At 36.4% G+C, this 13954-nt stretch overlaps 1 protein-coding gene across 1 annotated transcript in view; it reads left to right on the forward strand.

Annotated features, from left to right (window-relative positions):
* Positions 1 to 13954, forward strand: part of LOC132549893 (zinc metalloproteinase dpy-31-like) — a 41568-nt gene that overhangs the window by 3953 nt on the left and 23661 nt on the right. The window contains exon 2 of the mRNA XM_060213867.1: positions 4211 to 4270. Coding sequence (XP_060069850.1) covers positions 4211 to 4270 — 60 coding nt within the window. The remainder of the gene's footprint in view (positions 1 to 4210; positions 4271 to 13954) is intronic.

The raw sequence follows: 13954 nt of genomic DNA on the forward strand, positions 1-13954 counted from the left end.
CATGTACGTCTTCCATTGAAGACTGACACAATATCTGGTAACACCTATCATAAATTCAACATGTTATGTAAATTATAAAAAAAAGTTATTAATACATGAATGTTTGGGAGTCCGCCCTAGCTGTTTAAGTGAAAAGGTCAACTTATGTTTTTGATGTTGGATATCTATAAAGATTTTTAATCCAGGATTCTTATGATGACCTCAGAATTAAAAGATGTGACTTCTGTAAATCAACCGTGTTACATGAAATACGTGTAAGACTGAACTGCACCCGGGGATGGTTTCACGCTCCCGACTTTGTGACGTCATCAGGAAACTGAGAAACGGACCGATATGTGTTGCCATGTCATTATTTTAGCAATCCACTTTACTCAAATTGCTATGGATGGTTTGCGACGAACCTCTCGTATGTTGTTCACTGAGAAAGCCACCAATGTTAAAATAATATAATAATCCTAATTGTTGATAGGGAAATACACCCAAAAACAAACAGACACACAATGATACACTGTTTCCTTATCAACAGTTCAGTTGACACATTTGTAATTGCCCATTCTACTTACACAGGGGTATCATCCCAATGCTATTATCCAAACCACTTCATACACATACCAAAGATGTTATATTTTCTGAATAATAATCATGATGAGAACATTTTTACGAGATTCACGTTTTCAGAAAATCGCGTAGTATGGCGGTCACGTGATTTAACAAGAACCTCCATTGTCTGGATGAATATTGGTAATTTAGAAAGGACATGTGTAATATTTCACCTTTCTAAAACGTATTTCGCTTTATTGCTCTAAAATGTCCGATTTTCGATATCATCAGAAATACACGTCACCTCTCACGAGACAAGTGATGATGTTACGGACGTCGCGACTCTCAAAATGGACCATAGACAATTTCTGTGTGGAAGTTACCAGAGATGTACCATTAAGATAAAGAGGTTACACACATATACTGTAATACCAGCTTCGTCTATGTAGTTATCACACCATTAGTCATTGGTAGATCATACTTTAAAATCAGAAATATCATACGTACTGGACAGATTGCAAAGAATCTGTTGCATGCTTAAATGTCAGCCATACTACTTCCGGCTAAAAGGAATCTGACACGCTCGATAATTCTCACCTAGGTAAAATCTGTTACCTGCAATGATACAGATGGCCAGTATCAATTGGAACTCACCAAATTCTATATATACGTATACAGAACTTAAGACAAAGGTACAGTAGCAATATCAGGTAAAATCAACTTCACCACCACACCAGTCAAAGTCACCACCACACCAGTCAAAGTCACCACCACACCAGTCAAAGTCACCACCACACCAGTCAAAGTCACCACCACACCAGACAAAGTCACCACCACACCAGTCAAAGTCACCATCACCACCACACCCGTCAGTCACCACTACACCAGTCAAAGTCACCACCATACCAGTCAGTCACCACCACCACACCAGTCAAAGTCACCACCACACCCGTCAGTCATCACCACACCAGTCAAAGTCACCACCACACCAGTCAAAGTCACCACCACACCAGTCAAAGTCACCATCACCACCACACCCGTCAGTCACCACTACACCAGTCAAAATCACCACCACACCAGTCAAAGTCACCACCACACCAGTCAAAGTCACCACCACACCAGTCAGTCACCACCACACCAGTCAGTCACCACCACACCAGTCACAGTCATCACCACACCAGTCAAAATTATCACCACACCAGTCAAAGTCACCACCACACCAGTCAAAGTCACCACCACACCAGTCAAAGTCACCACCACACCACTCACCATCACACCAGTCAAAGTCACCACCACACCAGTCAAAGTCACCACCACACCAGTCAAAGTCACCACCACACCAGTCAAAGTCACCATTACCACACCAGTCAAAGTCACCACCACACCAGTCAAAGTCACCACCACACCAGTCAAAGTCACCACCACACCAGTCAAAGTCACCACCACACCAGTCAAAGTCACCACCACACCAGTCAAAGTCACCACCACACCACTCACCATCACACCAGTCAAAGTCACCACCACACCAGTCAAAGATACCACCACACCAGTCAAAGTCACCATTACCACACCAGACCAATCACTACATCTTAGAATCCCTGATTAACTGATATACACTTCTTCCCATAAGAAATATCGACTACTGAGACAGTAGAAAATATTTTGAACATGAACCGATTTTTATATACAATGCCTCCAATGCTATTTTCAGTACATGATACCACAGAGTTTGCCCCAAGAGTGTGAATGTTTTCCATGACTGGCAAAGCATACTAATGATTATACAGTATGTAAACCTGTTAACTAAGTTTTCAACACAGCCACTGAAGTGCACTCTATATCAGAACACCCTTAAGCAGTAGTTATTTTTAGATCAAGAATTATAAAAAAAGCTGGTTTCCAGCTGTATAAGTCGAAAGTTTACATAAAAAGGCATATATTAGTTTATTTTTAAAACTGAGTTTGGCCGGAAGACAACAAAATTCACACTGTCACTTAAGATAAAACAACTTTAAGAAAACCTTTTCTCGACTATAGGTTTTTTTATGACAGAAGAGGTAATAATGTCGATTGGTTACTTTGGGAACATTGATTTTTATTGACGTTTTATGTTTGAATTCTTTTGCTAGAACGGCTGTACATGGCCTTGACTAGATCTAATGACCATTCTAAACGTTTCTATAATTTCATATGATTATACCGCTGGATTGGTTCATTTGCATTGTTCAATATGGAGCTGTGGTTAGATTTGTTTTTTCAATCATGAATTTGGCTGGATGCAAAGTTCATATTACTGTGCAAAGCCACAAAAGTAAAGAACACCTTTTAATACAAATGTAGAGTTAGATTTATTGGTTCGGTAATTCCAAAGTAACTGTTTAAGGTCAGATGTTTGGCAAATAAAGTTTAGAGAAGAAAGATGAACATATTCTTTTGAAGATGAAGATTTACAAAGTAAAACACAAAGTGTTTAGCAACATATGATGAACTGTCAAAAAACATCACGAAAATACCAACATGGCAACATAATCATAATTCATTTCAAATTCCATGAAACTAGAGCAAAATATGAACAGAAGAAAGATTTACACAGAGACGCCTGAACAAGTACAAGGACAATAAGACCAGGTGTTCCGGTAGAGTAAGCGTCTTCGGCTTTATCGACGACACCCGTCATGCAAACTTTGATCAATTCAAGTAAGCAATGTCACGTTCTCAAATAAGAGCAAATTTTAAAACAACGAAATTAACAGGCAAACTAACGAGCATCAAAGTTAAGATATATACGTTATTTTATAAATTTGGAATTCTCTACTAGTGCTCCTCTACTTACCGTGATAAATACTCGATTTTGTGATACGTCAGTTTATCTAGTGACATTGTTGACCATAAGTAAACATAACACACATAGCTGACAGACAATACTGACATCACCTCGTTACCGTCAAAGACAAATTAATGTTACAGAGTCTGTATTCAATGGTTAATTTCAAAGGATATATATAACAAAAATAAACGTTGAATAATAATTAAAGCTCTATATTGTCACAAAGACGCTCAACCTTTGGGAACACCTTTTCCTATTCTCTTTGTACTGTTTCACGAGTATCTGTGCAAATCTTTTGTTGGTGTTTTCCCTAGTTTTATCGGCTTTCAGCTTGGATTATGATTATGTTAACATGACAGTATTTGCTTTGAGTACTTGATTGTCGTACACACTGTGGCTCTGAGTCATTGTGACTCTTGGTAAAAAATAACATTTTCGTACCCATGCATAACAATTGATATTTGTATTATCTTAATATCACATACTTGCAATGGAACTTGTTACACCTCTATAATGCACCAAGAAATTTCTATGAAATAAGTTAATCAAAAGGTTTACTGTTTTCGCCGACATAACCAGCCTGACTTACAAATGTCGCAAGACATCAACACTGTAATATATATCCGTGATATTTTCATAGCTAGCTTATGCAACAACACTGCGAGTTTTATTGATAAACATTGGAAAATGAAAATGTACTGACTAACAAATAATAGTACTATGATGGATACAACTTTAAGAATGGCCATTATTGAAAGTTTAATCACTATATGTATCATAATGTCATAAGTCAAGGTCAAGGTCACCAAAAATGTATTTGTGATGTCCTTGATATAATTGAAGGTCAAGAATGGTGATGTCCGATCAAGGTTGTGGTCAAGTGTAGAAAATGGAGGCTTTGAGGTAAGCATGCTTATATATAGTGATATAATGTATCAATGAAATATCTTTTTTATATTAAAAAGTTGACCATATTTGGAAATAAAGAATTGCCTAGTTTCTGCTATGCTCTTTGCCAGTGCAGATCTCATGAATTGACAGCGCTCTGGATTTTTCTCGGCAATGCTAAATGTTTTCTTACCTGTATTTACCATAACAATAGGTTAATCAAGGTGTTTTGTTTTATTTATGTCATTAGCAGGTGATCTCAATCATTACATTTGCATTATATTTACACACAAATTCTAACAATTCGAGAGGAACCCTTGCTGATGTAAAACTCTTGCGTATGAATGAAAACATCTTGTAATGTACAATAGAGTTATTTACTGAGATATAAAATGCATTGGTACCAAAGAAGCTATATATTTTATGAGAAAGCTTTGATTGCGACCTGTGACAATCAATCGATTATCTATGAATTGATACCATATTCGGGAAAGCAGAGGTAATGTTTAGCGGTGAGTTAAAATCGTGAAAACCTGCTGATGTAGGACATTCTTCAGTTTCAACTATTTTAAGTTCATTCTTTATGTACCCTCGATGTGGTCGATGATTCATTCGATAATGATTGATATGAAAATTAGTGACTATATAATATACTGTAAGACATCAATTATCGTGGTGGATTGGTTTTCGCTAAATTTGAAAGTACTTTAAAGCCATCAATTTATATGTCTACGAGATGATGAACGGATAAAAATTGACATGGATTAAAGTACGAGTTACTGATGAAGATTTATCTACAAAATGAAGTATCAAGGAACCGGTGAGAAACAGATCCCCACGACAATATGTAATGCTATTTATGTGATTAGCTTATTCGTCTGGATGTGAGTGACTTGATAAGACAGTCGACAGTTTCGTGATAAACTGTTCTTTAAATGCAGAAGTACCTAGAAACCTGGCTAAATCGGGACACGGTTTGTTTCAGTGGATATGCTGGAGTCATGTTAATAGAACATTTCCCCCATTAGTATAACTAAGGACAGTTTGACACAATGATGTCATGACATACACTGAAAATCTAATCTTGATAATCTTCATTGGTGAAAGAGGCGGTGATAACTCAGACGGTTAAAGTGATGAATAACGTCACCTCGGTAACCCCTACCAGATGCGATTTGTATTTCTTATGAAACTGAAAGATTGAGCAATCTGTGTTGTTACGGTTATGTTAGAAAATATTGCACTTTGTACTTGGATATCTATGGAAATGTACCCGGTGTTCAATAGGGTGTATGGCGGTTCTTTATAAAAGATAAATTGCCTCAATTAACTTGTATAACATATGATTAGCCTTCCGTATTATGTTCAATGAAAGAGCCACCGGCTACTTCAAGTGAACCCCATCTTAATTGACCCAGGATGTTGATTGGGCTATAAACTCAACAATCAAAGAAAGCTTTTATGATCAAAAATATAATACTTCCCCGCTTACGTTTGTATGTAAACATACAGGGTGTATGATGTATTAAGTCGTACCTTTGGGATTAGGGTTATCTTTCGTTGTGTCAATAAAATGTCATATTTATGCGTTCAACCCAAAAAGGAACTTGTTCGAAATAATGTAAAGTACAATTTGTCATGTATATTTGAATATATCACCTTTATGATCAGGTGTTATGAATGATATATCAAACCAACTAATTTATTAGATTGACAACGTATGGGGGAGATGGTAATTCCCCAAATCTTGGGGAAGTTATCTTCCTTATTGAAACAGCCAATCGAATGCCTTTATTGTACACATACGAATTGCTGAAGTGTAACGATTTCCCTCTGGTTACGGTAGGTAAGTGGGATTATTAGAGGTATTTTGGGAGACTTTCAGAAGTGTTAAGTTATATATAGGTACATCTTATAATGAAAGTATACTCCAGCGATGTTACGTCGGTACAGAAATAGAGCGTCAACGCCAGTGAAAAGTCATATAGGTAGAGATAGGTATTTATAATGACCGGCTAGTATTTGTATGGGGTAACAAAAACAATGTTTACAAACACAAATATGTAGCATTTGGTAAGTCTTGTTTACAAACACAAATATGTAGCATTTGGTAAGTCTTGTTTACAAACACAAATATGTAACATTTGGTAAGTCTTGTAGATATAAAAAAAGGTCACCGATGAAGGATATGATGATTGATGACAGAAGTGTACTGAGGATAATGTGTAATATGTACAACCTTAGCGTTAGAAAACCTTGATACATTCGTACATGGTAGAGATGTCGAGAACTGTCTATATAGAGCGGACAAATAGAATTGGAGACCTTGGAGAATAAAACGCATACAGTTGTTCATGTATGAATTACTGATAAACTCAACGTGAAGGGGTTTAAGTTAACATAATTTACTTCATTTGAAACAAAATGTTCACTGTTGACTTTATCAGATATGACACTGTTCCACTGTTTAGACTATTGACTTCATGTAAAAACAAATAAAAAAACAACAACATGTTAACAGAATCCTAATTCAAACTCAAATTCTATAGATTGGCCAAATATGAACAAAAGAAAGATTTACAGTCTTAATAATTACAAGGAGAATAAGACAAGGTGTTCCGGAAGAGTAGGTGTCTTCTGTTTCATTAACGACACCAGCCATGTAAATCTCAGTAAATTTGCTGCTATTCCAACTAACGAAGTGTATCATCTTACTGACCGTGAACTATTAAGTTTTCTTCTTTATGAATGAAGCGTTATTTGCTCTTTAAACCCATCACAATTCAGACAGCTTGTTGGTAAGATAAAAGAAACTAGTCAACGTTGCATAATCTTTAATTACCTACATTACAGGTAAATCTCTTGATTGAATGCCTTCTATATCAGCAATGCAGCCGAGAAATTTAGTGATAATCTTGTAGGAAAATGAAATGGTTTAATTTGACCGATATGTAAAGCTAGTACATCTACAGCAGTAATAATTTAGAAAGTATAATTATAATGCTCACGTTGAATGACATAAATGGTATATTTATCTAGGCATATGTTTGATGAATTGTTCAACAATGAAAGATAGCTTGTGAGGGCGGTTTTTGATTTTCCTTGTCATTTGTCATTTAAGTAATTAAGCATATTAAGCACATTACGTGACAATTTTGACAGAAAAGATTGCTATACAAGGTAAAACACGACTAACTTCCTGTACCTAGGATAACGATTTTCGCTTGTTTTATGTAAAAATGCCTAATGACAGTCCGCAATTGTTCTAGTTCCAAATCTTAGAGAAAAATTACTATAGCATTTGTTTAAATATCTGAATGTTTCGCAATGGTATTCGATAGTGGATTATGGTAGTGTCTTTTTAATCGTAATAAAAACAAAAAGAAAATACCAACATGTCGGTATAATGATTATCCAAACTCTAATTCAATGAAACAAGCACAAAATGAACAAAAGAAATAATTATATGCAGATTCCTGAAAAAGCACAAGGAGTATAAGGCCAGGTGTTCTGGAAGTGTGAGCGTCTTCTGCTTCATTGATGACACTAGGAACGTAAATCTAGGTCAATCCATGTCAATGATATCATGTTCTCAAATGAGAACAAGGTAAACAACAGTGGAAACCAACTAACGAGCATCTAACACGTCCGTCTTCATATCGCACACAGAAATTTAATTGAATTTTCGATGAGTAAAAAACTTTGTATGGCGGTGTTTTTAATCACCTTCACACTGTGAAATACATATTTATTTATTGTTTGTTCTTTATGGTGAAATCCTAATTAAATTTTCGAAATGATCCTTGTTGACTTCATTCCACTGAAATGTGTCCTTTCAGTTATAAGATTTAGTGATACAAACATTAATGCACAGTGATGTTGCAATTATAAGATAGACGATGTTATTTAAGTGTAAGACTTCAATAAACTTTGTAAAACATGCAGGTTGATGAAGATTTTGTGGAAGTGTTATGGTCGTCACAATGATGAGATTGGGAAATATTTTATTTCTTAGTGGAATATAAAGCTGGTGCTTATTAGTTTGCCTGTTGATTCCATTGTTTTAAATCTTATTCTCATTTGAGAACGAAATATTACTTACTTGGATTGACGAAGGTTAACATGATGAAGCAGTAAACGCTCACTATTCAGGAACATGTGGTCCTATTCTTATACCTTTTCATGAGTCTCCGTGTAAATCTTCCTTTTGTTCAGATCTTGTCCTAGTTTCATGGAATTTGAGTTTGAATCATGTTTATGTTGACATGTTGATATCTTCTTATCTTTTTTGTACATTTATAAAGCACTTACCTGTTGAATATGTATAAGGGAGTATTTTATCAGATTTAATGAGTAATAGAAAATATCTATATTCTCTGCGAGTGCGAACGGATAAATCGGTCAATCTAAATGCAGTGATTAGAAAACACTTATCTGATTGGTCAAAACTACAATAGTTATATCACCATTGGAAAAAAGCACGTCATATTTACAGCATATCACTTTAAAAATAAATAAAGTTCCTATCACTGTTAGATGCACGTTGTTAATCTGTAATGGTGGACTTTAGGAACATTTACTGACTAATAACTATTCCAAGCCGACTTAACATATCAGGGTCTACGTTCTCAGCTCATTCTTATTCTACTCAATACGCGGACATTTGTACAGAGGTTGACAGGTTTTATAGACGACCTGCCGGAAGAGGATATAAACAGCCATCGCTCTATCTTACAATACAAGTCGACCTTTCTAAAAACTTCCATCAAATAATACATCAATTTTACCACCGTTACACCAATAAGCAGTAGTCCAATTAATTGTTAGAATCGTGTAAGAAGCTAGGATTGGTGTATACATAAGCGGAGAGGAGCCTTATAATAGCAGGGTTGCATTATTAGTGTAATCGTGGTGTAGATTCAGTTATATTTATCTCGTTGTGATTCTGATATCATATCAACGTTTACATAATTATTCATAGTGACGTCAAATTAAATTAACGTTAGTGTACTTGTTGATAAAGTGACATGAACTTATTTGCTTTAACCGTTGTCGATGAAGCAAACTGTGCTTACTCTCCTCTTTTCATGGTATCCGTTTACATTTACCCAAAGTTTTATTGAATCTAATTTTGGATTATGATTATGTTGACTATGTTATTATTATCATTACTGAACTATTGGGGTGAATCTATAGACAAACTATATTTAGATAGGTCCGTACATTTATGATAATATCTTTAAGATATAACTTTCCTTAATTTAACAAAATGAGTTTTGTATGCATGTCTCAATATGTCTTCTTTGCTCATTTTCCTGGTTACGTTTTGACTAAACGCCGTCACAAAATTAAGGGTCATTTGAAGAATAATCAGTCGACTTAAGATTTACAGTGCCATCACACTGAAATGTCATAACCCGGGTAGGATAGCATGACGTATCATATTGAAATGTCATAACCCGGGTAGGACACCATGACGTCTCACATTGAAATGTCATAATCCGGGTAGGATAGCATGACGTATCATATTGAAATGTCATAACCCGGGTAGGATAGCATGACGTATTACACTGAAATGTCATAACCCGGGTAGGATAGCATGACGTATCACACTGAAATGTCATAACCCGGGTAAGATAGCATGACGTATCACACTGAAATGTCATAACTCGGGAAGGATAGCATGACATATCAGACTGAAATGTCATAACCCGTGTAGGATAGCATGACGTATCACACTGAAATGTCATCACCTGGGTATGAAAGCATGATGTATCATACTGAAATGTCATAACCCGGGTAGGATAGCATGACGTATCACACTGAAATGCCTTACCCGGGTAGGATAGCATGACGTATCGCACTGAAATGTCATAACCCGGGTAGGATAGCATGACGTATCGCACTGAAACGCCTTACCCGGGTAGGATAGCATGACGTATCGCACTGAAATGTCTTACCCGGGTAGGATAGCATGACGTATCACACTGAAATGTCATAACCCGGGTAGGATAGCATGACGTATCACACTGAAATGCCATAAACTGGGTATGAAAGCATGAGGTATTACACTGAAATGTCATAACCCGGGTAGGATAGCATGACGTATTACACTGAAATGTCATAACCCGGGTAGGATAGCATGACGTATTACACTGAAATGCCATAAACTGGGTATGATAGCATGACGTATTACACTGAAATGTCATAACCCGGGTAGGATAGCATGACGTATTACACTGAAATGTCATAACCCGGGTAGGATAGCATGACGTATTACACTGAAATGTCATAACCCGGGTAGGATAGCATGACGTATCACACTGAAATGCCATAAACTGGGTATGATAGCATGACGTATTACACTGAAATGTCATAACCCGGGTAGGATAGCATGACGTATTACACTGAAATGTCATAACCCGGGTAGGATAGCATGACGTATTACACTGAAATGTCATAACCCGGGTAGGATAGCATGACGTATCACACTGAAATGCCATAAACTGGGTATGAAAGCATGAGGTATTACACTGAAATGTCATAACCCGGGTAGGATAGCATGACGTATTAAACTGAAATGTCATAACCCGGGTAGGATAGCATGACGTATCACACTGAAATGCCATAAACTGGGTATGATAGCATGACGTATTACACTGAAATGTCATAACCCGGGTATGATAACATGACGTATCACACTGAAATGTCATAACCCGGGTAGGATAGCATGACGTATCGCACTGAAATGTCATAACCCGGGTAGGATAGCATGACGTATCGCACTGAAACGCCTTACCCGGGTAGGATAGCATGACGTATCACACTGAAATGCCATAAACTGGGTATGAAAGCATGAGGTATTACACTGAAATGTCATAACCCGGGTAGGATAGCATGACGTATCACACTGAAATGTCATAACCCGGGTAGGATAGCATGACGTATCATATTGAAATGTCATAAACTGGGTATGATAGCATGACGTATTACACTGAAATGTCATAACCCGGGTATGATAACATGACGTATCACACTGAAATGTCATAACCCGGGTAGGATATCATGACGTATTACACTGAAATGTCATAACCCGGGTATGATAACATGACGTATCACACTGAAATGTCATAACCCGGGTAGTATGGCATGAGGTATCACACTGAAATGTCATAACCCGGGTAGGATAGCATGAGGTATCACACTGAAATGTCATAACCCGGGTAGGATAGCATGAGGTATCACACTGAAATGTCATAACCCGGGTAGGATAGCATGACGTATCACACTGAAATGTCATAACCCGGGTAGGATAGCATGACGTATCACAGAACAATACTATAATGACACCGAAAGTTATGCGGTCACTTGTTTTAGCTTGATAATGAATCAAATTCATGTCAAAATTCAAAATAAAAGCAGGCCATGACAGCAAAATCTCCATTCAATCTCATATTCGATAGTACCAGAACAGATTATGAACAATAAAAATATTTACACGGAAATTTCTGAAAAAGTACAAAGATAATAAGACCAGATTTTCCTTAAGGGTAAGCGTCATATGGTTCATCGACGACCCCTGTCATGTAAATCGTGATCAATCAAAAATGTAAATGGCTTGGAAAAAGAGAGAGAAGAAAAAGTGATACAAAGCATGTTGTCCTTACAACTACTTCCATAATGACTAGCTCTGTGTATCTAGGAGTAAGCATTGTGCTTGAAACAACTATTCCTGCTAATATAACTAATCTTATTATGAATGGCAAATATTTAAGATACACAGTAGCATACAGTATTTGAACCGAAACCCATTTCCGACATTTACCAGGCAATCGAACCTCGGTCGCCAGTGTGAAAGGAAGGTGCTAGCAACTATTTATACATAGATATATACCATCGATATGTATAGCTATGATAATGTTATTACTGATGTGTTTTCCAGCCCAGGAGAAAACCTTCCATTTCATAGTAAATTAATCAGTGCAATTCATTATAGGGTTTCCAATATCAACGTGAAATAGACACGTGCCTGAGGCGTTGTACAATCATTTTAATATGTGAAAAATAGGCTGCCATAATGTAGAATGTATATTTTTGTTTTTCGTTTTTTTCCTTTATAATTTAGAACAGATGTTTTTGATTAATTGCTGACAGACTGAAATGAACATCAGAATGAAATTGAAGTTTGAATAAATTATTTTCTGAAACTTAAAGAATGATGCACATTATACTTACGTGATATTAGTCTATATATTGATTTTACTGTTTATGTTTAATCTTCACAAACTCTGCGTGTACTGATTCGATAAAACAAACATGTTGGGTTTCAATATGCAACATTTCCTGCACTATGAACAAATCATGACACACCCCTCCTTCCTGCACGAAGCAGGAAGTCGTTAAAATAATGACTCGATTTGTTATTATTGATACAAGCGACAATGATCAAAACTGCGTTATTGTGATCGGCTGGCATGACGGCTACCGCGAATGTCCAATAAATTGTACGGGTCATGACCCCTAAATGACATATTCCAGACATAGGTGAACACTCGTCATGTGTTGTAGATTTCATTGATAACTCGACGTACAGACCAGAACGCTTCCTTATGTGTATATAAGGATGTAGTATTTTATATGGTAATATTTGTAGCCCTATACTGTAATACATTTAGCATTTATTTCGAATTCATTAAAAATGCTAGAGATTGTACAAAAAAAACACAAGTGAAGGACACCTTTAATTAATTTAGAGTTAGATACAGCAGTCATACAATGAATTGAGCTGTATCATACAGCGGTTCAGTCCTTCCAGGTCTCAGGGCCGACATTTTGAAGCCTTTTGAGGCGACTGAGGAAAATCCAAAATGATCGAAAGAAAAGTGACAATCTAGACGGGGAAGAGTAAAAGTGCCATGATTATAGAAACTTCGTCATTTTCATACATCAGGCAATTTGTACGTAGCTGTGTCTGAGTGAATGGGATAGCTGGCACCTGTAATTAATCTTAGGTTCAGAACATGAATGTTAACATATGCAAGCTGTAATAAGTCATTTTTCACTTTGATGAATATTGTCCAAATACGATATTTCATGACGAAATTAGCCTGCAGATGTAGAGACAATGTCAACTATTTTGATATTAGTTTAGTTAAAGTGTTTGATGCCTGGTGGGTTTTTTCATTGTTGTTGACCTGTATTGATATATTGTAATAAATATTTCTAAGAATTGTTTTAAGTATGAATGTTTTCCATCAGCTAATGAATTGCTACTACAGTTACATCATCTGTCATATTTTACAATTCAAATGCCGCTCAGAGATCCATTCATTAGAGGATAATAGCACATCTTACTACGGACATATCTAATACAATACTGTAGATAATAGGTCATTCCTTATGTGACATGTGCCATGTTTAGTACGTAAGAGATGGAGTATGTTTTTGTTAAACACACTGTTTATCATAATTATACAGTTCCTTATAAATAACGCTGTTAATTCCCCGCCTAAATGTCGCTGCATGTAAATACAGAATTACACACGTTGGCAAGGCTTACTAAGGAGGTTATACTGATTGTATTAGTACAACACCAGGTCACGCGCAGCTCGTGTTAACGTCTGTAAGGTCGTGTTCTTCGATCGACTATTTGTTTATTCTGAAGCATTATTTCAACACGATCTATCTAACAAGATAATA

The sequence above is a fragment of the Ylistrum balloti genome, unplaced genomic scaffold, assembly GCF_031769215.1.
Source record: "Ylistrum balloti isolate Yb309-2 unplaced genomic scaffold, AGI_CSIRO_Ybal_v1 Utg370086, whole genome shotgun sequence".
In the NCBI taxonomy this organism is placed as follows: Eukaryota; Metazoa; Mollusca; class Bivalvia; order Pectinida; family Pectinidae; genus Ylistrum; species Ylistrum balloti.